The sequence below is a fragment of the Humulus lupulus genome, chromosome 3 (assembly GCF_963169125.1).
Source record: "Humulus lupulus chromosome 3, drHumLupu1.1, whole genome shotgun sequence".
In the NCBI taxonomy this organism is placed as follows: domain Eukaryota; kingdom Viridiplantae; phylum Streptophyta; class Magnoliopsida; order Rosales; family Cannabaceae; genus Humulus; species Humulus lupulus.
In genome coordinates, this window is record NC_084795.1 from 35,051,778 (window position 1) to 35,078,362 (window position 26,585).

General features: G+C 38.8%; 2 protein-coding genes across 2 annotated transcripts; both read right to left on the bottom strand.

Moving 5' to 3' along the window:
* Positions 1 to 4,729: 4,729 nt before the first annotated feature.
* On the bottom strand, positions 4,730 to 7,032 carry LOC133823896 (uncharacterized). The gene is made up of 2 exons (XM_062256750.1): positions 6,669 to 7,032; positions 4,730 to 5,202 (listed from the first exon to the last, which is right to left on the bottom strand). Exons 1-2 carry the CDS (start codon positions 7,030 to 7,032, stop codon positions 4,730 to 4,732), a joined length of 837 nt encoding a protein of 278 aa, XP_062112734.1.
* A 17,918-nt stretch (positions 7,033 to 24,950) lies between these two features.
* LOC133822524 (F-box protein At1g30200-like) lies at positions 24,951 to 26,273 on the bottom strand. Its single transcript, XM_062254900.1, has one exon. It carries the CDS (start codon positions 26,180 to 26,182, stop codon positions 25,073 to 25,075), a length of 1,110 nt encoding a protein of 369 aa, XP_062110884.1. The 5' UTR covers positions 26,183 to 26,273; the 3' UTR covers positions 24,951 to 25,072.
* Between the last annotated feature and the right edge of the window lie 312 nt (positions 26,274 to 26,585).

The following is a 26,585-nucleotide window of genomic DNA, read 5'->3' on the forward strand; positions in this document are numbered from 1 at the left end:
ATTCTTTCTCAAAGTCTCCTAGCAAACGAACTCATGAAGACCGTCTCCGTCATCTTAAGAGAATCCTCCCGCGGTCGGCCTTATATTTTCTTCACGAAGATCAGTTTCTTAAGCAGCAACACCAAAACCAATCGATGAGGGTGAAGTAGTCTAATCGGTTCCCTCAAGAACAAGATCCTCAAGTTGCTCGTAGAGCAACACAAAAGGTGGTAGATAGTGTTCCCTGTGAGAGAGGAACTCTATTAGGGGAAGCTGAGACTGAAGCCTCTTCAAAGCCTGTGCAAGCTCAAAAAACTGGAAAATCCAGGAGAAAAGATACCCAAACATTCACCACAGAAATTCAATAGACCACATCATGTAGGCTGAGGAATAAAGAAAGCGTTGCACCTTCCTAGTTTATAGCTAAACCTTCTAAGCTACACTCTAAAATGTTTGATAAACATATCGAAGCTTTGGGTTTGGAAGGAGTGAATGTGATATGCCCACGCCTGAACCAAAGAGCCAACAATCCTGGTAAAGCCTATTGCGCCTAGTCAAAGTATCGTATATATGCAGGAGCTACAATCCCTTTGCATCCTTTCTTCAGATCAATAGCAGATTATTTCAATGTGTCTCCCTTTCAGATTGCTCCAAATGGGATACAAGCCTTGTCTGCCCTATACATTCTCTACCAGTTCCAGGGTTGGAACCCGCCTAGTCCTCGTGAGGTACACTATTTATTTGATTTTAGGACTAACCCTTGCCATAAGAACACAGGTTTTTTCCACCTCTTTCATAAGCAAAAAGGGGTTAAGTACCTCCATGGTATAGCCCACAAATCAAATCCTAGGAAGTATTATACATAATACTTCCTCATTACAGACATTAAAGCCAATAATCTGCTTTCACATATGTCGGTCCTTTTGATCATCCTCTCCCAACCAGGGAAATGCACTCTCAAGTAGAAGAACTTGCCAACATGCCTTTAGATGAAAAGGATGTCGAACAGTTAGTCTCCTTAGAGAATCTCCGAATGGTGGGATTGTTACCAAACAATCAAGATATTGTCGAGGGTAGTACGACTGATGAAACAGAAACAACTGATCAGTCCAATGCTGACACTGAAGTAGTGACCGACCAGTTTTCTCCTATTCCATCCCCTCATCCACGCCGACCAGGTGGTTCTCTTATTATAGAGCCTTATTGTGAACACCCTCGCCGACCCGCCTTCCCTGTCAAACCAGGAAAAGGCAAAAGTATCGAGTCCCATAGAGAGGACAGCTCATCGTCGGAGGATGAAGATGAGTTTCTTAGCAAAATTCTGAACTCAGGTCTTGCTGATAGTAATCATAATTGGACTTCGTGATGAATATGCAAAGTTTTACTTTCCTCATACGTTCACTTGTTGCCTCTACTAACTCACTTTATGCTTTTCTTTTATGCAGATCCAACAATGTTTAAGCAATTCAACACCCCCGCTCAAAAGAGGAAGACTGGAGAAGGTAGCAGCTCAACTCCTCCAAGCAAGGCTATAAAGACCACGCCACACATCCAGGGAAATCCATTCGACCAGCCAGTCGTACGTTTGGCTCCTTCATCACTTCCCCTTTCTGTTAGTCTATAAACCACTCAGCCAACTTGCTTAAGTGAGCCTCTTCACGTTGTTGGTGAATATGACAAAGAGTTATTAGACCATACTCTTCACCATGCAACTACAACTCAAACATTCGAGACTTTACCCCGAGAGAGCATCGAAGTCGTCCTTCACAAAGGCCTCACTCAGATTATGAGTGTAAGTATCTTATCAGAAACATTTACCTTCTCATTGATCATTCTTATTTTAATATGTTTATGTTATTTATTTAAAGGTCTTATCACTGTCAGTTATGCCCAACGTCGAGCAGTTGACTATAAAGAATTGATCAAAGTCTCGAATGATCAATTGGTGGAAGCCCAAGCCAAGATTGAAACTTTAACCACATCTGAAGGGGATCTTCGATCCAAGGTCGAGCAAACGGAGAAGACCATTGCCAAGTGGGATGGATCTTTAAGAGAGTTGGCTGATGAGAACGAAAAACAAATCCAAACCAACAAAATGTTGACTGATCAGTTGGAGAAAATGACTTGTGAGAATGAGGAGCTGAAACAAGAAAAAGAAGCTGATCTTGCTCACTATGAGGAGATTTGTTTCAACTGCTTCTACCAGATATGGAAGTTGAACAAGCCCCTCAACCTTGACTTTTCTCAGAGGAGTCCAGGGCAGAAGAGCTTGCCAAATGGGAAGCAAAGGCCGTTGAGGAGGCAGCCAATCCAGCTGGGGTCGTGCCTGCTTCTCCTGCTTTATCATTCCAGCCGGAGGATGTCCCCGACGCCGAGGACGGTGTTGATCAACTTGACAGCAGTTTACTAGACCAGTGACCATGCTTTAGCCGACCAGATAGTCTCCTATCCGACCAATAGAAGCTTATCTCTAGCCGGCAATTTACTTATTTTACTTATAATTTTGCAAAGATATTTTACTATGCAATAGTTATTATATTTTGCTTGTATGGCCGAGCTGTTGGCATTTATAGTTTACTTTTCTTTGCTAACATTCTAAGTCTTTTTAGACTTAAAACACTATAAGTTTTTTGTGAATAGTAAAGTCACTCTGATATATGCCTTATATTTTCGCATGAGTACTTAGTTTCCTAACTTAGAAATTCTAGACATTTCGTAAGTCCCTACTAAGTATACTTTCTCACACTCTTATTGCTCTAACATTTTATGAGCTTAATGTTTTATTTCACACGAATATTTGCTTTTTAACTTGGTGGTATTTTAAAATATGACAAGTTACTTAAGCTTTGATAAACAAGTTAGCTTAATGGACTTTTTTTACTTTAAAAACTTACAAGTCAGCCTAAAAACAAATATCTTACTTCATGCTCTCATTGCATGTGTTGAATTAATCACCAGTATACCCCATGTTCCTCCCAAGTGATCGAGGGTCGTAAGATCCTTGGTCACTTGCTACTGTACCGGATCTGTTCGAGCAGTTACTACTCGTGAAACACATTGAATATACAGAAAATGTCCAAGCAGTTGAACATTGTTTGAACATACCGAGCAGTTGAACACCGCCCGATTTTGCCGATCAGTTAAGCACTGTTCGAAAAATTAACACATAAGCATAATTGTAGCAAGAATCGACTATGCTGCGCATAGTCTCTTATTTACTCATCAATTTGAAAAAGGACAAAACGTGTCTAGTAATGAGTCTCAAACAAACAAAAATTGTTTAAAAACAAACGAATGGTCAGCAAATAACCAGATCATAAACATACTTAAATAACAAGTAAAGCACTTGAAAATAAGCTACCACTGTGCAAGTGATATTTATTGATAATATTTCGTAAGGTGCTCGCCATTCCAGTAGTTTCTGATCAGTTCACCATTTAGCCTGGAAAGTTTGTAAGTGCTTGGTGACAAGACTTGCTCGATCTGATACGGCCCTTCCCAATTTGGTCCCAGCACTCTAGCTCATGAGTCTTTGATGAACACTCTTCTAAGAACCAAATCTCCAACCTGGAAATTTTGATCTTTAACTCTGGAATTGAAATAACGGGCCACCTTTTGTTGATGAGCAGCAACCTTTATGCTGGCCTTTTTCTCGCCTTTCCTCAATAAAATCCAAAGATTCAGCCAATAATTGATTGTTTTCGTCCTGGTTGTAAGTGCTTCTTCGATGGGAAGGAGGGTCGATCTCGACTAGTATCATAGCTTCATAACCATATGCCAAGGAAAAAGGGGTATAGCCCGTCGCTGTCCGAGCAATGGTTCTATATGACCAAAGAACTTCCGGCAACTCTTCCGCCCAACACCCTTTAACTAGTTCGAGACGTTTCTTAAGGGTGTCTTTTAATGTTTTATTCACGGCTTCCACTTTCCCATTTGCTTGTGGGTGAGCCACCAAGGAGAAGCACTTCGTAATACCATGCCTAGCACAAAAATCGGTAAATAGATCACTATCAAATTGTGTACCATTATCAGATACTATCTTTTTCGGCAGTCCATAGCGACATATGATATTCTTCACCACAAAATCTAACACTTTCTTTGACGTGATTGTGGCTAATGGTTCAACTTCAGTCCACTTAGTAAAATAATCCACAGCAACAACTACGAACTGCACTCCTCCTTTTCCTTTAGGTAGCCTTCAGATCAGATCTATGGCCCATACTGCAAAGGGCCAGGGACTCTGCATTTGTTTTAAAATATTTGGAGGTGCCCTGGGTATCTTAGAGAATCTCTTACACTTATCACATTTCTTCACATATTCAATGGAGTCCTCGTTCATTGTAGGCCAGAAAAATCCTTGTCGTAAAATCTTTTTAGATAGACTTTGCCCCCCAGCGTGATCTCCGCAAAATCCCTCGTGTACTTCAGCTAATAGGTTCTTCGACTGGTCGGGTGTCACACCCCTTAGCAGTGGCATAGAATACCCTCTTCTATATAACACCCCCTCCATCATGACATACCAAGCAGCCTATCTCATCGTCCTCTTGGCATCATTGCGGTTCTCTGGTAAAGTCCCTTGCTCGAGGTACGTGATGATGGGTGTCATCCAAGTGTCAGCCACAGTAATTGACATTGCTTCCTACTCGGTAATACTTGGACTCGCTAAGTATTCAACTGGTACTACATTCAGAGTGTCAGCATCCTTCGCACTGGCTAATTTTGCCAAGGCATCTGCATTGGAGTTCTGCTCTCATGGCATTAACTTGATCGTGTACTCTTCAAATTGTACTAACAAGTTCTTGGCTTTATTTAAGTATGCCACCATACGCAAACCTCTCGCCTGATATTCTCCCAAAATTTGATAAACCACCAACTGAGAATCACTATTAACTTGGATTGATCGAGCGTGTACATCCCTAGCCAAGCGTAATCCTGCTAACAGGGCTTCATATTCTGCCTCATTATTAGAGGCATTGAATCTAAACCTTAATGCGTAGTGGATCCGATGTTGCTCCGGTGTGATCAATATAAGTCCGACCCCTACATGATGCTCATTCAAAGACCCATTCACATAGAGTTTCCAGGTAGGGAAGACATTTCTCTGCCCAGCTACATTTTCTGTTTCGTCGGGAACATCAGGAATTCCGGTGCATTCGGCAATGAAGTTCGCTAGAGCTTGCCCTTTGATGGCTGATCGGGGCTGATACTTGATCTCGAATTGGCCTAATTCGACAACCCATTTAAGCAAATGACCAAATGTCTCTGGCTTTTGTAAGACCTAGCGTAAGGACTGGTCGGTAAGCGCCATTATGGGATGTGCCTGAAAGTATGGCCATAATTTGCGAGATGCAAGCACCAAACAGTACGCTAGCTTCTCGATCATAGGGTACCTTGACTCTACCCCTACTAGCTGACGTAGTAAACCGAATGCTGCACTTTATCTTCCTCTCGTATTAGAGCAGCACTGACAGCATGCCCTGTGACTAATAAATAAACGAAAAGGTCTTCTCCATCAATGGGCTTTGATAAAACTGGAGGTTGAGTCAAATGTCTTTTTACGGCTTGGAATGCCTGCTCGCATTCTTTTGTCCAATCAAACTTCTTGCTTCCCCTTAGTAGGTTAAAAAATGGTGCACACTTATTCGTTGATTTGGAAATAAACCTACTTAGAGCAGCAATCCGCCCAGTCAAGCTCTGTACATCTTTGGTTCTGGTTGGAGACTTCATTTCCATGAGTGCCTTAATCTTCTCAGGATTGGCTTCTATCCCTCACGAGTTAACTATAAATCCTAGAAACTTTCTAGAACTTACTCCAAACGAGCATTTGAGGGGGTTCAGCTTCATGCGGTACAATCTAAGCACTGCAAAGTATTCCTCCAAATCTCGTACATGCTCTTCAGCTTCCTTTGACTTGACCAGCATATCATCTACGTGCACCTCCATGTTTTTGCCGATTAAGTCACAAAACATGTCATTCACTAAACGCAGGTAGGTGGCCCCTGCGTTCTTCAAGCTAAATGGCATAACCTTATAACAGTACAATCCTTCATCTCTTCGGAAGCTGGTATGCTCCTCGTCGGGAGGGTGCATACTTATCTGATTATAGCCTGAGTAAGTGTCCATGAATGACAAAGTTTCATGACCAGAAGTCGCGTCAACCAACTAGTCTATCTTGGGCAAGGGAAAACAGTCCTTGGGACATGCTTTATTCAGATCGGTGAAGTCCACGCAAGTCCTCCACTTCCCATTGGACTTGGGCACTAATACTGGGTTAGAAACCCAGGTGGGGTAATAAGCCTCCCTTATGAACCCATTTTTCTTCAGTCGCTCGACTTCTTCTTTCAGAGCCTTCGCTCGTTCCTTGTCAAGAAATCTTCTCTTCTGCTGCACTGCTGGGTAACTTTCATCCGCGTTGAGCACGTGGCTGATCACAATTGGTGAGATACCCACCATATCCTTGTGAGACCAGGTGAAGACATCTTGATTCCTTCGCAAAAATTCTACTAGCTGTGCTCTCACTTCCAACTTTAACTTCTTCCCAACTTTGACCACTCTGGTCGGTTCGTTTTCATCTATTGGGACCTCCTCTAAGTCCTACATTGGTCCTACTTCACTCTCCAAATCCCCAAAGCTAGGATCAATGTCCATTCCCTCGCTTTGGGCAACACCCTATTTGGTGACTTCATCACCGGATGGGGCCTGTTGCTCATTGAAACCAAAATTACTTTCTTGGTTGGTAACTATTAAAACTTTCTCCTGGTCAGCTACAATCACAATGCTATGTGGGTTGATATACATCTCATCTACTTCTTCTCTATCTACACACACAATCATATTATTCTCCTTAGCTCCCTTCCGCGCCTTAACTATCGAAGCATTATAACACTCTCTAGCTTCTCTTTGGTCTCCCCGGACACAACCTAGTCCTGCACTGGTGGGGAACTTCATGGAAAGGTGCCATATAGAAACTGACGCATGTAAGGCTGTGAGTAGTGGTCGACCAATCACCACATTGTAAGCCGACGGACAATCTACTATCAAAAACTTCGTCATGATTGTCTCGTGTCTAGGAGCGTCTCCTGCTGTGACCGGTAATTTGATTGTTCCGGCCAGTGACAATCCTTCTCCAGTAAATTCGTAAATAACTTGAGAGCATGGCTTCAAGTCATTGATGGATAATTTCATCTTTTCGAAAGACGACTTGTAAATAATATCCACATAATTTCCCATGTCAACTAGACATCTCTTCACCTTCATGTTCACAATTTGGACTGTAATGACGAGCGGGTCATTACGAGGATACCTCACATGTCGAGCATCATCTTCAGTAAAAGTGAGAGACTCACTTTCGTACCGTAGATTCTTTGGAGGCCGCTCCTCTACTGTAACGCCCTAAACTCCAGGGACCGTTACGGTGTGCATTTTAAACAGTGCTAAACTCGTTAATCGAGTCATTTGGCCATAAAAGTGTGACTAAGTATGTTTATCAGTTTAGGATTAAAATTTTTGGTTAAGATATAACGTTTCACTAAAACGTTTAATATATACATTGGGATGCCAAAAATATAATTTAACGGTTTATTACAACAAAATATTTACAACCAGCCGACCTAAGCAGCAAAATAGGGTTTTAACCCTAGTTCCTCTTTAAACCCTCGGCCGTGGCGGTCGAGCAGCCACATATGTACACATCGTCACCTAAGCTCTCCAACTCAAGGATGGTCCAACTTTCTTTTGCCTTTACCTGCACCACATAGAACCTGTGAGCCAAAACCCAGCAAGAAAACTCAATATGTTCATGAACAATAATAACATGTTACCAAATCATAGTGTGCATGCCTAGCAATAATAGCCTTAATCACGCATGCAAATAAGTTCAGATAGTGATGGGGTATCCAGGATAAGAAATCCTGCCTTCCTGAGTGGATGACTATCAAGTCAATCCTAATCAGGTGAGTGATTTAACATTGGTGGTTTCGATAACCATGCTGGGGGGTATCCAGGATAAGAAATCCTACCCTCCTGAGTGGATGACTATCAAGTCAACCCTAATCAGATGAGTGATTTAACACTGGTGGTTCTGATAACCATGTTGGGGCTTATAGCCCTAATCAAATGAGTGATTTAACACTTGAGATTCTAATAACCATGTTAGGTCTTAGAGCCCTAATCAAATGAGTGATTTAACACTTGAGGTTCTGATAACAATGCTGGGGCTTATAGCCCTAATCAAATGAGTGATTGAGAAGTATGTCACTAACATGGGATTTGCACCCTTAGCCATGTGATGATACGGCCACCTGGGCTTTCTGGCCCTGACTCTGGGATTTACAGCTAGTTCTGACACCATTGCCGATTCTGACTAGTAAGTCAGTGCCACGCACAAGTAAGCAATGCTATCAAGTAGAGCTGTAAATACGGACCGGGCTTTCTAGCACGGCATGAAACCGGCACGGGCACGAGCATGACACGACACAAAAAAATATGTGTCTGGGCCAGGCACGACACGAATTGAAAATTGGCACGGCACAACATGGGCCTGAGCACGGCACGGCACGACAAGCCCAAAGGCACGACACGAAAGCACGAACAAACTAGTCCGAAAGCACGACACAATAAAAAGCCCGATATTTTGACATTAATAATCATAATAAATTTTTATTTGTCAATTATTAATAAATTAAAATGATAATAGAAGTCTTATTTTTCTCAATGTTTATATTTTAATAATTATATTAATTTATTTTAAGATTTGTGAGTTAAATTTGTTAGCATTTATTAGTAGGTATTAAAATTATAATAATTATTTTTGATATAATTTTGTGTAAAATATTGTTAAAAAGTATATAAAAATATCTAAAATTATAATTTAAACAAAGAAATGTATTTGGTTTGGTGGTAAGTTCATTAATGGTTAAAGAGGAGGTGGAGGGTTCAATTCTCCATCCTCACATTTTTTGGCAATAATAAAGTGGGCCCAAATTTGGGCCCGAATATAGAAAGTGGGCTGGCCCGAATAAGGAAAGTGGGTCGGCCCGACTTGGGCCCGACACGGCACGAGCACGGAACGACATGGACCGTGCTGGGCCTACTCTTTCAAAAATGGGTCGGCCTGGCCCGGCCTGAATTTATCGGAGGCACGAAAATGTGGGCTGGGCCAGGCTAGCCCACATTTATAGCTTTACTACCAGGCATATATCATATGTCAAATATCCAAATATAGGACATTCAACATGCTTACTTAACAATTGCTAGCATAATTAGGATCATGCACAAACACAGAGACTCAAGCTTTGATCATTCTCATATTTGACATTTATGGCATTCCATAACCACATGTTTCTCATGCATCACCTACGGGGTGTAGTTTTCTTACCTTTGGTCCAAGCACAGGTTACTAATAAACGAGCCACAAGCACGATCCTGATTTTAAGCCTCTAGTGATAACCTAGTCACAAACATAATATAAAACCTCATCAAAATGAATAATAAAGGTTCCCGAACCAAGACCTAGCCTCCGGGACGTCAAATCCCACTAAACCGGGTAGTAGGAACGATCCCGAGGCCTAAGGTTTGAGTTCCCATGATCAAAACATCACTTCGGCCACAAATGCCCTCAAGCGTCGTGACCCCATCTCTCTGAGCTGCGGTCCCCAGCCATATCAGAGGTGCCAGCCAAGCACCTGCACTAAGTGCCGCGACCCTCCTTCCCAAGCGCCTCGGCCCCCAGGCTCTTCAACTCCACCGCCCACCTGCACCAAGCTCAGGCCGCGATGCCCAAGAACAGGGCCACGACCCCACCTTGAAACCCAGCCAAAACCACGATTTTCCTCTTTTAAAAACCTTCCAAAATCCTATCCAAACATCTCCAAATCCCAAAATCAAAGTTCCCGATCATTATATTCATCCAAAACCATTAAAACCCAAGTCTCAAATCATCCAAAAACTCATCAAAAGACAAAATTCAATTCAAGCTTAAAAACTTTAAAAACATAGAATTTAAAACTTGAATTACCTCCGATTGAGTTGTTTCCCAACTAAATCCTTGGGCTAATAAGCTTCTACTCTTCCCTAGGATCGCTATGCCTCGATCCTTGCTTAAATCCGAGTCCTAGAACTCAAGTTTTCTTCGAAAATGCGATCGGGAAACGAAAATGAAACTTCGAAGGAGATAGAACGTTTTGAACGTTCTTTTTATTTCTTAACAGGTTACTTCAAGCTTAAGTAGCCTCAAACAAATCCTAACGCTCGGGGTCCCAAAAATGTTTGTAATGCCCTGAAATCCCTAATGTGGTTTAATGGCTGGATTAGTAGGCTGGGAGGGCCATAATTGATTTATTATGCCATTAAATGATTATATGTATGTTTATGTGAATTATATTATAATATGATGTTAAATACATGCATGTGGGTCCACATTTCATGACAGGGGTATTTTAGTAATTTGGCCCATTGAGGGCGTAATTGTATAATTGTATACATGTCGGTGATATATTGTTGAGGCCACATTATAATGTAGATTTGTTCGAGCTATTCGGCATGAGACAATCTTTGAATAGTAAGTAGCAGTTTAGTCATAACGGGATTAAGTTCGAGGCTCGGGGTGAGTCTCGGGGTGATTTAATGATTAGAGCGTTGCCGGGAATTAAAGGGTAATGGGATATGAATTAGTGGTATTTGGGAATATTGAGAATAGCGGGAATTGGAGGGTGTTAACTATGATTAATGAAATAGGTTGGAAATGATGATTTTACCCGTGGGAGTTTTTATAAACTTTTATTTGACCTAGGGGCATTAAGGTCATTTGGCTTGAGATATGTATGACTTGGTTGGCTGTAGAAACATTCAGAACAAAACAGAGCCTTCACTTCTTCTTCACGTACATCATCTTCCCTCTATCTTCCTTTGGAATTTTTGGTCCCAAATTGAAGAATTAAGATAGGAAATCAAGGTTTGGAGGTTATAAACTTGATTCATCCATTGAAGGGGATTCAAAACCAGTTTAAGGTAAGATATTATCCATGAATTTCAAGAGTTTCTCTGTTTTTCTTATAGTTTTCAGCCTATGGATTTTGATATGGATAGTTGGAATCAATGGGAATTTTTGGGTTTGGATGCTTGGGTTTTGATGAGGGTATGATGTAGATGAAGTTTAGGGGTTGAATTGGATGTTTTGGTAAGGTTTGGGATTGGTTTGGAAGGTTGGTTTCAAGGGGAATCGCAAGGAGGGAAAAACAGGGATGTTGCTGGTCTGAAGCTGGCACCCTAGCGCCAGTCCTGGCGCCCAAGCGCTATGCAGGGCAGAGGCTAGGGCCTCTCTACCTTGGGTCAGTGCCCCAGCGCCAATGGGCAGCGCCCCAGCGCTAGGCCAATTTCAGGGGATGTCATTTTTAGGGCTCGGGATGGTTTTTAAGGCTCGGGGGTTGGTTCCTTTACCCCGTTTGAGTAGATTGAGAGTCTCGAGAGTGTGGAATTGATCCCAAGAGTGTGGTTTTAGATTGTGAACCATTCATTGATTTACTTTATTAATGGTTTCTAATTGGTTATGACTAGGTGACCACTAAGGAATCTAAAGGTTGATCTTTCTCAAGGGTCGTTCTTATATTATTTCTCGCTCGAACCTGAGGTAAGAAAATTGCACCCCGTATATATGACAAGCATGATTGTTTTTTAGGCATGTTGGTTGATAAATGTGGACATTGATTGCATATTAAATGCTTAGCAGAGCTTGCTTACTTGTGTATGGCACTGATTAGTTAGGGACGGCACTAGTCGCATATTACTGACCTGTGAGTCAGAAACGGCATAAGCGTCCTGAACGCAGGGCCGATTAAAGATTAGATCTAATCGATATCAGCGTTGAATGACTCTGGGAGCATTGATGCTGGACTGACCCTAAGTTCGATGAAACTTATAAGCGCTTGACTAGTCTAAGACTAGTTACTCAGAGCCAGGGCCAAAGGCCTAGGTGACAGCTTGTCACATGGCTAGGGAGCGGAATCCCATGGTTATGACTCTATGGTCATGAGGTAGGTTATGTTGGTGACTAGTCATCATGCACCTATCCTGTTTAAGCTAGTGAAATGATCATTTATTTGTAAAGCCCCGGTGACCCTATCGACACATGGCTAGAGGGAAACAGAACCCACCTTAGTGACTTTTGCGACTGTCACTCATCTATTTTGGACTGAAAGTCCTGAATGATGATTATGATCATTGTTGATACTATATTCATGATATATTGTGTTTTCTTGCTGGGCCTTGGCTCATGGGTGCTATGTGGTGCAGGTAAAAGGAAAGAAAAGCTCACCCAGCCTTGAGTGGAGAGCTTAGGTGGTGCTGCGTACATATGCATCCGCTTGACCACCACGACCAAGGTGTTCTCAGAGGAACTAAGGGGTTTACCCTATTTTTGCCGCTTAGGTCGGCGAATTTGTAAATTTGAAACAATAATGACCATTTTGAGATGTAAATAACTTGTAAACATTTTGATGGGCCTATGAACAGTTTTATGTTTTAAATAAAATATATCATTTCCTTTTGATTGGTTTTCTACCTTAGCCTGTTAATAACACTTAGAAGCACGTTTTTAACCAAATGACTCGGGTAGCGAGTTAAATTTCCGGTTCACCGTTCACCGTAACTGTTCTGGGGTAACCAGGGCGTTACAACGTCCCCAGGGGAAAAATAGTCAAAACTTTCAGAATTTTTCCCTGATCTTATTAACTCTCAATTTATCATCAAATATTTATTCCCATTACCCAATAACCCAGTAATGCTAAATACCCCTTGACTCACTCCGAGTCAAGTATAAATCTTGTTGTGACTTTCTCACTAGCTTACCTCCTAGGATCGTCTCATGTTGAGTAACCCTAGCATAACCAAATAATAAAGAAGCACCACACATATACCACGTATATGCCAAATATGCCTGAAATACCCAAAATATGAAAATCACCCAATTAATCAGAAATGGGTTCACATGCATATTTAATACACCTAAACATGCATATAATCATTTAATAACATAATACATCAATTATGGCCCTCCCGGCCTCCTAATCAAGGTCCTAAACCTTATTAGGAAATTTGGGGCATTACATCTACAGTCATGACCTCTGATCTTGATGTTTCATCCAACTCATGTCGAAGTGTTCGAGCATATCTTTCCCTTGCTTTATTACTATCCCCAGCCAAATGTGGTCCCCCGCATATAGTGTCTGAAGTGAAGTCCACAGGCTCGGGTTGCAAGGGTGGAGACTGCTGTCGCTTGAACCCAGGATTGTTGTTGCTTCCTTCTCCTTGGGTTTTCTTTGCTCGATACTTTTTTAACTTTTCCGACCGGAGAAGAAACTCTATCTCATCTTTGAGATGATTGCATTCATTTGTGTCGTGACCATAGTCTCCATGGAAACAACAGAACTTATTCATGTCTCTTTTACTCATCTCCTTCCTGATGGGTGGGGGTTTCCGGTAGGGAACCTCTTGATGATTTGCGAGATATATTTATGCCCGGTTGACCGAAAGAGTGGTGTAATTGGTGAACCGAGGTTCATACTTGGTCAGCTTATCGTTCGGACCCGACTTAGCCTTCATTTCTTCATGGTGGTCAGCCCTGTTATTTCTACGTTTCTTTCCACCATTTTGACCATTTCCTCCATTCTTAGGAGGGTCAGTTGATCCGCCTAGATTGTTTATGCCTTTCTCCTCTTTCTCAATCACGTCATCCAATTTCATATATCTGTCTGCTCGGTCTAGAAATTGTTGGAGTGTTGAAATTGGATTGCGATGTATACTATCCCACAAAGGGCTCCGATAAGTTATCCAAGAGGATATGGCAACCATCTTCCCCTCGTCACCGACAGCAGTTGCTCGGTTGGCCTCTCTTATGAATCTCTGTATATAATTCTTTAGGGATTCATCCTTGCCTTGTTTGATGTCAGCTAAGTGGTTGGCATAAACTGGAGGAGTCTGAGCAGCGTTAAACTGTCTACAGAACTCTTTCCTGAAATTTTCCCAAGAGGTAATGGAATTTGGCTTAAATTTCCAATACCATTCCTGGGCAGTATCAGACAACGTAGTAGGGAAAACTCTACAACGATAATCGTCACTCACCCCGAGCAGCTCCATTTGGTCTTGAAATTTCCCAACATGCCTTATGGGATCTGCCTTTTCTGTATATACTGCCAACGGCGACGCTTTATATTTTGCCGGTGGCTGGGCTGCTCTGATTCGGGCACAAAATGGACTGGCACTCCTGTGGTCTACTGGATCCATTGCGGAAGGTCATTTTGACAAACCCTGAACTGCAGCCGTTAGCGCATCAAGCTAGGCTTGGATGGCTGGGGCGACCGTCGGGGGCTCAAGGTCTTGACCGCCTGGCCGGGGATTCCTATCTGGCGCACTGTCGTAAAGTATTTCTACTTGACTGGCAGAGAGGTTCAGATCTCGCCCTTCGACTGGGACGATCCTTCTCTTGTCACTGATGACATCCCTTAAATCCTTCCGGGTAGTGCGTCCTCCTAACAGATCAAACACTGTGCTCTTAGACTTTTCAGAAGGCTTACTGGGCGGGACTTGCTCTCTCCCACTACGTTGCTGGCCGGGATGTAGTGGAGGCTTTTCGGTACGTCCCGGGCAGTCTTTTCCTCCTTGTGGGTTGTTGCCTTCTTTATCCTTTGACCGATTAGTATGATGGTTATATGCCTCATCACGACCATGTCAATCTTTAAACTGCAAAGTCTTCTTATCTTGAGGAGTCCTGTTCTGATCCTGCCTGGGTGGAGTCTTCTTACTGCCCGACTGGTGACTTCCTGATCTAGAAGTTTCTAATCAGTGGCTCCTAGAGGGAGTTCTAGAGTTCTCCCTTTGTGTCGAGGCAGTTTTGGAGTGGACCCCATCATCCTCCCGACCAAGGGGGTTACTCCTACTTCTGTCCGGTCCCCGAGAATTGGCTTTGCCAACGGTCCTCCATCCCGCATTATTATTCCTTGCTCTCTGTGTGGCTGCTCCTCGTGCTGCGGTCTGGGCATTGGCCTGGGTCAGCTGAGTGACTGCTTCTAGAGCAAGTGCAGCCTCACGATGTCGTCGGTCGGCCTCCTCCTGTCGTCGCCTAATTTCTTCACTCCTGACATCCATCTCTTGTTTTTGTTGCTCGAATGTAGCCTTCTGCCCGGCCATTTCCTTGGCGAAAAACTCCTACCAAGCATTGAATTGAATCATCTCCTCTTGGAAAACGCTTATTGCTTCCTTGAGCTGTTCCACTTCCGGAGTGGTCTCCTCGAGAAAGACCCTGGGCTCAGTCTCAGGGTTTTGAGGTCCAGGACCTTCTGCTCTAGCAGGCTCTTTTGACGTACTTGGCTTTTTGGTGGCCATACTAGTATTCTTGGGAGCCATATTGGTAGGGTAGCAGTGTATTTCTTCTATTCAGGCTCTCAATGAAAGCACCAAAAATATTGACCACGATTTTGGCCAACTGTGAGTAGACTCAAAAACGACAATAACCTTGAATAGAAAGTAAATAACACAAGTAATTTTTATAGTGGTTCAACCCCAATTTGTTGGTAATAGCCTAATCCACTTGGAGTTGTGATATATTTGGCCTACACTTGGGATCAGATGAACCTGAGTCAACTGAGTTTCTCAAGTGCAAGTGAAAAGATACAGTGTGTCTCTCTCTAAACTTTCAGTAAAAAATACTCCCAGAATCCCCCCAATAATGCCATGAGCCATTTATTTATAGGCTCATGAATCGTACATCAGAAATATCCCGCTTTGATGGGGTCCTTGATTGTTTCAACAACTTTAATTAATGAATAATAAAAAAATTACATCAATATAACTATTATTCTGGGATGTTTAAGATACTCCCACGGCAGTTGCGAATGATTCGGGTTGAAGCGGTTACTGACCGAAGAGTCACCTAGATGATAACTTCTGAGATAACTGGTCAGCTAAGACAACGCCAAACATCTGGTCAGCATGGGCACATAATTGAGCATGAAACACTCTGGTCGGCTAGGGCAAGCATACCTCTGGTCGGCACTCTGATCGACTAAGGCAAGCATACCTCTGGTCGGCCATGTTTCATCCCTGATCATGCATGACAGATTTCTGGTCTCAACCTTTCTCATTTCCTTAGTCAACACATTAATAAAAATGTGTTATCAACTGACACGTATCTATCCAATTGCCACGTCATTAAATATAAATATTTGGGGATAACAATTATATTAAAATATAATATTCTAGGCATGTTTGGAAACATTGATTGTATGCACTAGAATGGAAAATTTTCCCAGTTGCATGGAAAGGCCAATTCACGCGAGGTGATCATGACACACCAACAATCATGCTCGAAGCAATTGCGTCACAAGATCTTTGGATTTGGTATGCATTTCTCGATGTTTCGAGATCTAATAATGATCTCAATGTGTTAAATGAATCCCCATTATTCACTGATATTTTACAAGGGCAAGCTCCCAGATTTGGGTTTACGATTAATGACACAATACAACAAGGGATACTATCTAGCATATGGTATTTTTCTAGAGTGGAGTACATTTGTTAAAACTATCTCATTGCCTCAAGGAGAGAAAACAAAATTATTTTCCGGATGCCGAGAAGCGGTACGCAAAGATGTTGAGCGAGCATTCAGAATACTTCAATCTCGTTTTGCTATTGTACGAGGACCAATACGTTTTTGGCAAAGAGAAGTTCTCAAAGATATTATGTATGCATGCATCATATTGCACAACATTATTGTTGAGGATGAAAGAGATGCATATGAGGGTATATTTGACTTTAGTTATGATGAAGGCCCAGTCGACACCTCAATGATTAAAGTATTGAATGAACCTATTTCTTATTTCCCGGCAATGCTTCAAAGAAATACTGAAATTCGTAACAGAAACATTCATAACAATCTTCAGGCAGACTTGGTCGAGCACATATGATCTAAATTTGGAAATCATTTTGATTAGATTTTGTTTAATTATGTTAGATTGATTAATTATTATGTAATTTTATGAGCTATTTTCAAATTTGGTGTAACTTAAATATTATGCAATATTTATATTAATTTATGAATTTTAAAAAATTTAGTGTGATAATATTTATAATCTATATATATATAAAGGATATCACAAAGGAGATGACGTGACACTCTAAAAACTCTTCAAAGAACTCTATCTATTTTCTCCTTTATTCGAATTTTTTTATTCATTTTATATATTATAATAATAATAAATGTAATTTTTTAAATTAAAATGAGATATTTATAAGATATTATTATTTAAAAATAGATAAATATCTCTTTGTGAATCTCTCTCTCTCTATATATATACACTAAATATTCTCTATTAATCTAATATTTTTCTCTACTCTAATTTCTTTTTTTTTTTTCTCTTCTTCTCTCTAAATTATTTCAATTTCAATTTTCAATGAATTCCAATTTATATCTCCAAATTTGATTGATTTACGTGTTAATGATAACACAATCCTCTTGGGTATTTATTTAATTATTAATGTTTGTTAATCTTTAAAGTTTTTATTTTAAATTATTGATTTTGATATTCTAATATTTTTATCTTATTTTTCTATCATGTTTTAGATGTTATCAGATGTTTATGTTGTGTAGGTGATTTTGAGATTGTTGGAGGTAGTTGGGAAAAAAGAGACATCAAAGTTTTAACAAATTAGTAAGTATAAAGGTAATTGATAAATCTTCAAATAGATTTTGTAGCATTATTAATCGAAAGATTTTCCACCATCTCCAATGGTGTGGAAACTATTGCGAATTCTAATATATTTATATTTTATTTAATTACTATTATTATTTAAAATGAATAAAAAATAGAAAAAAATAATAAAATTGATATAACCATCTTATTTTTTATCTGCTTATTTGTGGTTAATTAATTTACTATTATTATTTTAAATTTAAATAAGATATTAATTTTTTTATTTATAATAATATGTTCATATCTATTTTTGTAGATTTTTTTTTTAAAATTAAAGATATTTTATAAAAAAAATATCTTTTTGTATATGAGTATAAAATTAAATTTAAATAATTATTTTTAAATTAATTAAATATTATTCTTGATGAATATTATTAAATATATTACTATTATTATTATATGTGAAGTTTTGGTACAATTTGAATTAAATCTGATAACTATGATATGAAAGCCTATAATCTCTCTCAATATTCCTTCTATTTTTCGGAAGAGAAACGAGTAAATCGAATTGTAATGCCCTGAATCCCCCGATGTGGTTTAATGGCAGGATTAGTAGGCCGGGAGGGCCATAACTGTTTAATTATGCCATTAAATGATAATATGCATGTTTATGTGAATTATATTATTATATGCATGCATGTGGGTCCACATTTGAATATTATGATGTTTTGGTAATTTGGCCCATTGAGGGCAAATTTGTGTATTTGGGTGCATGTTGTGATTTGTGAATGAGATTCCATTATTATGGAGATATATTCGAGCTATTTGGCATGAGACGGTTCTATATAATGGATTAGCGGTTTTGTCATAATGGGGTCAATTATTGGGTAATAAGAATGTTTATTTGATGATAAATTGGGAGTTATTGAGATCAGGATAAAATTCTGGAAGTTTTGACTATAATGTCCCCGGGGAGGTTTTTGGGACCCCGAGCACTAGGTTTTATTTGAGGTTACTTAAGCTTGAAGTAGCTTGTCAGATAGAACGTACGTTAGAAAACCTCTCGTTCTCTTCCCGTAGTTCATTTTTATCGTTCGAAGCATTTTCAAAGAAATCTCGAGTTCTAGGAGTCGGAATCGAGCGAGGATCGAGGCATAGCGATCCTAGGAAAGATTAGAAGCTTCTTGACCGAAGGATTTGATGGAAAACAACCCAATCAAAGGTAATTTAAGTTTAAAGTTTTGAGTTTTTAGAGTTTCTAAGCTTTGAATTGGACTTTGTGAACCATTGAGTTTTTGGTTTGATTGAACCTTGGGTTTTGATGGTTTTGGACCATTGGGAAGCTTGGAAACTTTGATTTGATGATTTGGTAATGTTTAGGCATGATTTTGGAGGCCTTGGGATGTTGGAGAACGAGTTTGGGCGTGTTCTGGGTTGGGCGCCGCGACCCTGTTCTTGGAGAGCTGCAGCCCTAGCTTGAAGAAGCAGGTGGGGAAATTTGTGCTTGCTTGGCGCCCCGGCCCTTGCTTCAGTGGTGGCTGGGGGCCGCGGCCCAAGGTGCCAGGGCCGTAGCCCTTGAGCAGGGTTGAGCCCGTTTGTATGTGTTTGACCCCGGGAACATAGTTTTAGGCCTCGGGATTATTCCTACTACTTGGATTAGTTTGGATTGATGTCCTGGAGGCTAGATCTTGGTTTGGGAACCCTTGATTATCATTTTGTTGATGGTATCCTTTATTTGGTTATGATTAGGTGACCACTAAAGGACTAAAAGCTAGACCGTTCTCAAGGGTCGTTCTTCTATTCATTCTAGCTCGAATCAGAGGTAAGAAAACTGCACCCCATATGTGACATGCATGATTATTCTTGAGGCATGTTGATTATGTAAATGTGGACATGGATTGATTGTTGAATGCTTAGCAAATCCTGCTCACTTGTGCATGGAACTGACTAATTAGTCAGATTTGGCAAAGGTGTCAGTATCAACTGTGAAGCTGTGACTCATTAGTCAGGTTCGGCAGTGGTATTGGGCACTGGTCACATAGTGCTGACTTATAAGTCAGGACGGCCCTAGTGTGTTCAACGCAAGCCAATAAAGATTAGATCTAATCGAAATCTGCATTGGATGACTCAAAGATCATTAATGCCGGACCGACCTCAAGTTCGATGAATATTATAAGCGCTTGTGTGACTTACCCATCAATCACTCATCTGTTAAGTTAGAGACTTACCTATCAGTCTCTCATCTGTTTAAGGCTAGTGGCTTACCTAGCATCCACTCTTCTGTTTAAATTAGTGACTTGCTTGTTAGTCACTTAGTATGGTTTTCTAGAACCTCAAGTGATATTCACTCATCTGTTTAAGAGCTATAAGATCTGTGTGATTATAATGATAATCCTTTGATAATGTTTATATACCATACTGTGTTTTTTTGCTGGGCTTTGGCTCATGGGTGCTATGTGGTGCAGGTAAAGGGAAAGAAAAGCTCACCCAGCCCTGAGTGGAGAGCTTAGGTGGTAATGTGTAAATATGCGGCCGCTTGACCACCACGGCCAAGGAGTTCTTAGAGGAACTAGGGGGTTTACCCTATTTTTGCTGCTTAGGTTGGCGGGTTTGTAATTTTGAAGCAATAATGACCTTTTTGAGTTGTAAATAACTTGTAAATGTTCTTGTGGGCCCATGAACAGTTTTATGTAAATAATAAAATATATCTTTTCATTTTTGTTGTTTTTCACATTAGCCTGTTAATAACACTTAGAACACGTTTTTAACCAAAGGACTCGGGTAGCGAGTCAAATTTCTGATTCACTGTAGCGGTTCTAGGGTAACCAGGGTGTTACAAGAATGGAAAAAAAATAGAAATTTACCATCCCATCAAAATATGTTGTTACATAGAAAATTTAATATATGTATATGTATTGTAATATCTTTTAGTAGCAATAATATATAATAACTTATCACACTTGCCAACTTCTAAAACTAACAAGTATGAATAATGCTGGTGATCAATAACATATTCACACATTTAGGAAGTTACCATACAAGGTAAACAATAATCATGTCCAGAAATTCAATTCATCAAATCTAAATAAAGTAAACAGTTTCTATGCATAAATGAACTTAATAATAGGAAACAAAAAACCCTTAAAACTTGACTTCATAGAATTAAGTTACTCAAATTCCATTTGTTCGTAAGCTAAAATAATCAACAAATCAAAATGTGGGATACTACCATTGCCTTGACAATAATGTGATAAGCCAATTGAAGCAATTTTATTTGGCAAAAATATAAATAATACCTATAAAGGTTGACTTCTGATATATTTTAAATGACAATGTCAAAATTAAAAAATATCACACAATTTGTTTTAAAAAAAATACAAGAGAATTAAAGTCAAAATCTCTAATCTATTTCTAATTTTTTATTCTATTTTATTTTATTTATTATTATTAAATAATTAAAAAAAACAAAATATCAAAAATCATCAATAACAACAATACATCTTCCGTAACTCTTTTTTTAATATTATTAATAACTAATTTTCTAATAATTATTATAATAAATCAACCATATATAAATTCACATTTATCTTGAAGATTTTCCAATTCATAATAATCTTTTTATTGTTTCATATTTCAAATTCAAAATTTAAAATATCTTAGTTTATTTATAAATAACTAATTTTGTAATAATTATAATAATAAATAATCATATATAATTGACATTTATTTCAAAAAAATTCATCTGTATTTATCCATATATTGTTTTAACATTTCAAATTTAAAATAAAAATACTTTTATTTATATTTAAATAAAATATTTAGGAATAACTAATTTTTTAATAATTATAATAATAAATGAATCGTATATAAATTGACATTTATCTTCAAGATTTATTGTTTTGATATTTCAAATTTAAAATCAAAATATTTTAACAATTAAAACTATCTATATGTATACACGTGATATTAATTTCATTAAGAACATTATTACTTAACTTAGTAAAAATATTTATTTTAAAAAAATGAATGATTGTGCAAAAAGTCATGATTTATAAATTTTTTACCCTAAAAATATAAAATCTTAAAAAAATTATATAATAAACAAAAAAATAACGCAAGGCATATAAAATAATACTAATATTAAATAAAAGCACACGTACAACAAGTAGTTTGAATTTTATTTTTGACACTTTAATTATTCATAATTTCTCAAAAACCTAGAGGAGATTCGCTATATAAGGAGCATTATCACGAAAAAAAATTACGGTCAAGACATCCTTATGTATTTATATATCCTTTACACACAATTAATCTACCAAAAAATATTTATTTTTTAATCATTACAAAAAAAATTGCGCTTGGCGCATCTATATTTTTCTGAAAAAAAAATTAATATATGAAAATTTATACACGAGACAATCGTGTACAACTTACCATAAAAAATTGATTTGGATGAGAAATAAAATAAAATAAAATATATTTTAAGGCGGTCTTTATACTTTTGGAAACTAATGTGATTGGGGTGAGAAATTTCATGTTATATGCATAATAACTTATTTAAATTTTTTAATATGCTAACATAAGTTATCATCCCAAATGTTATACCCAGATTTCGAGCCATGTTAAATGTGACCTCGAAAGCTGGGTTCGCAGCGAATGAACCCGTAAAGTTCGAAGTATGCTCCAGGATTAAATATCGAGCCTGCAAGACTCGAGACGACCTCGAACGTGGTGGCCTCGAAACGTTCACGATCTCGAAAGGTAGCTCCCGTGACGCATCTATCCTCAGGAATGACTTCGGATCAGGGGGTCCGAGCTTGACGTACGTACGATCTCGAAGCCGTGTGACCTCGGGAGATGTCATTAGCTCGAAAGCTGATAAGAAACCTGGGAGATTAAGGGCTTGGAGATATATGATAATGACTTTGAATATCTAAAAGTGTTGTTTATAAGGGGCGTGTTCTGCATTTATTATTGTAAATCCCATTAAATCATGGGATATTATTCGATTAGTTATACGCCCCCTGGTCTTCAGGGGACAATTCCTTTTTATATCGGATTGCAGGCATTTAAAGCCATTTATTTTATTTATACAAAAAGAGTAACTACTCAAAATATGTGGGATAGTATTCTGCAACCTTCTCTATAAATAGAGAGGTCATGCACCATTGTAAAGGACGGAAATTCTGAACCTTGAGAGAAAACTCTGAAGAATTCATGCTTAAGAATTTTCAGAGATAATCTTGAGTTTAATAACAGAGACTCGTGGACTAGGCAGATTTAACTGCTGAACCACGTAAAAATCGTGTTTTGTGTTGTTATTTTTTAATTGGTCATTACTGTTTGTTGTTTACGTGCTCTTCTTTCACTGTTGACGAAAAACGGCGTCAACACCAAATATATGACAATTTCAATTTTTTAGACAAAAATACCCCTAACATTCAAATACCAATTTTTTCTCTCAATCCAAACTTTCTCTCTCTAGCATCTCTTATTCTCTCACTCTCTCTAACATTCTAATCTTGTAGATCTCGAAAAAATACCAAAATTAAAAAAAAATTAATCTGAAACCAACATTTGAGTGTAAAAATATGAATCTTCAAAGTTTTCATCAAATTTCAGTGCAGAGCATCGAAATTGCATCGAATGTGCATCGAACAAACATCGTTTGGATAAAAATAAAGTTTTCATGATTGCATCGAAACATCATCGATGCACCATCGATTTGGCATCGAAACACCATCGATTTTGCATCAAAAAGTCATCGTTTTGGCCAAAAAAACAAGTTTTCATGATTGCATTGCAACATCATCGAAATACCATCGATTTTGCACCGAAACATCATCGATGTACCATCGATTTTGCACCGAAACATCATCGATGTACCATCGATTTTGCATCGAAACACCATCGATTTTGCATCGAAACATCATCGATGTACCATCGATTTTGCATGGAAACACAATCAATTTTGCATTGAAAAAGCATCGTTTTGGATAAAAATCAAGTTTTCATGATTGCATCGAAACATCATCGATGTACCATCGATTTTGCATCGAAATACCATCGATTTGGCATCGAAACACCATTGATTTTGCATCGAAAAGTCATCGTTTTGGCCAAAAAAACAAGTTTTTATGATTGCATCACAAAAGCATCGAAACATCATCGATTTTGCCTCGAAATACCATTGATTTTGCATCGAAATTGCATCGAAACACCATAAAAAAAACATCTAAATTGCATCAAAATGATGCAAAATCGATGCAATTTCGATGCTTTTGCGATGCAATCATGAAACTTATTTTTGGCAAAAACAATGGTTTTTCGATGGTGTTTCGATGTTCTTGTGATGCAAACATGAAAACTTATTTTTTGCCAAAACGATGCTTTTTCAATGCAAAATCGATGGAGTTTCGATGCAAAATCGATGGTGCATCGATGCTGTTACGATGCAATCATGAAAACTTGATTTTTGGCCAAAACGATGTTTTTTCGATGCAAAATCAATGGTGTTTCGATGCAATCATAAAACTTTTATTTTTGCCAAAACGATGTTTTTTCGATGCAAAAATCGATGGTATTTCGATGTTGTTGCGCTGCAATCATGAAAACTTGTTTTTTTTGCCAAAACGATGACTTTTCGATGCCAAATCGATAATATTTCGAAGTAAAATCGATGATGTTTCGATGCTATCATGAAAACTTGATTTTTATTTCGAAGCAATTTCGATGCTCTGCATTGAAATTTGACGAAAATTTTGAAGTTTCATATTTTTTCACTCAAATATCGGTTTTAGATTATTTTTTTTAAAATTTTGGTATTTTTTTGAGATCTACAAGATTAGAATGTTAGAGAGAGTGAGAGAATAAGAGATATTAGAGGGAGAAAGTTTGGATTGAGAGAGAAAATTGATATTTAAATATTAATAGTATTTGTGTCTACAAAATTGAATTGTTATATATTTGGAATAGGATATTATGGTTATATATTAAAAATTTTCATTAAGTGTATAACATACAATTTTCTATTGTTGTTGCCTTAGCTCGCGACACGTCATGCACACATGCTTTTTCCTTTCTGTACACCTGGTCCCACTCTGTAAGCTCCCCTCTTAACTCTCTTTCAGCCGCGCGTGTTGCGTACACACGCACCTTGTTGCATGCACTCTCCCTCACTCGAGTGAGTGGTCTTGAAGTGAATACAATAAAAATGGTTGTATATAAAGGCATTTTCTGTGCCTGACTCTCCCTAATAAGAACGGTCAAACTAAGAATTTTCACTGAATCTTTAAAAAAGAAAAAAAGAATTTCATTAAATAATCTTATAAAAAGGTATAAATGTGTAACACAATGTCCGCCCCCAGAAAAATAAAAAATAAAAAATAAAATATGTACAAGCAGTGCAGTGATCAGAAGGAAGTCATTTCCATCACGTAAGTATTCTTCATCTTGATCATCTCTCCGACAGCTTCACCGAGAATGGTCTTCTCTCCTTCACTGCCATCGAACCCACCGCCCAACATATCACCATCGTCCACTGAACCCTTCTTAATTATCACCCTATCATCACTCGTGGGCCTGATCACGACGAGTGTTGCTCCAGTGATCATACACCCAGAGCCAGGCAGCTCCAGCTGAGGAACGTACCACATTTTCATGTTCGTATCAGGTACTACGCTCCTCTCCAACGACGACTCTAGTTCCTTCGATGACTCGTCGTTTGCCGAGTTCGATCTCATCTCGGCGAGTTGCTCCGCCCCTATGTGAAGCTTCCCTCGTTTGCTCTCGTCCGAAACGACGACGTTCGCCAAAGCTGGGAAATCTCCGACGACGCGTTTCAACATGAAGTGTCTAGCGGACGCGGTGATCAACGATGATATCATCCACCTGATTCGCAACATGAGCTCCTCGTCGGACAAAAGCGGTTGTTGAGATGGAGAAGATGATTTGCAACTTCCATTGTCGTTTTCCTTCTCGAGATTGTCGTTTTTCAGGAGCTTTCCTTTCTTTATTGAATTTCCCCCAAGGATTACGCAGCTCTGAAGATTGGTTCCGAACTCAGCCGTCCATTTCAGAAGCGACTCGTCGTTTTGATCTCCAATAGTGCAAGGAAACTCCAGATGTAGAGATTTCGTCTCCTTGAAACCCTTGAGAGCTTCATTAGGCGGATAGTAGAGAACCTTCCGAGTTGTTGGTTTGCTGTTAGGGGCGACGATTTTATGGAGAAATCGAATAGATTTCGGGATGTAGTTGTTGAGTAGGTTCTTGAAAAGGGGTTTCTTGGGAGGAGTCTTCCGAGGTAGAGAGAGAAAAATGGCGTCGACATGGGGAATCAAGGAATTAAAACGCTTCGAGATCGAAAGGCATCGAACGAGAGATCTGGCATCGAGAACTTTGTTGAAGATCACGAGAAGGAGGTCATCTGGGAGTCGGTCAAAGCAGTCTTCTCCTTCTTGTTCTTGATGAGAATCTAGGGTGGATTTCGCTTTACCCAGATAATTTTCTCGAGAAAATCTCATTGATTATGAATTAAAGAAAGAGTAATGAACAAATCTATTGAGTTGAAGAGGTGGCGGAAAGTAAAAATGTTTTCTTGCTGCTTAGAAAGACTGCAATGGCAAAAATATTTCGTTTATAGATGGCTGTAATTAATTTTTTAATTTGATTTGTTTCTTCGCAAACAATCAGGACACGGTTTTGACCAAAACTTGATACATGGTTTTAACCAATGGATTCAGTATTTGACTTTGAAGTGTTGTCATCATAAAGGGCAATTTCTAGTTAATAACATTTTGGGTTCTTCGAACTAGTGTCCGAGAAAGGAAAATAAATACAATGGTTTGTGTTACGTGTGATGGTTATCATCACCGAAAAGTATACCTAAATGGGCAGTGTTATACTAACATCATGAGTTACGGTTTT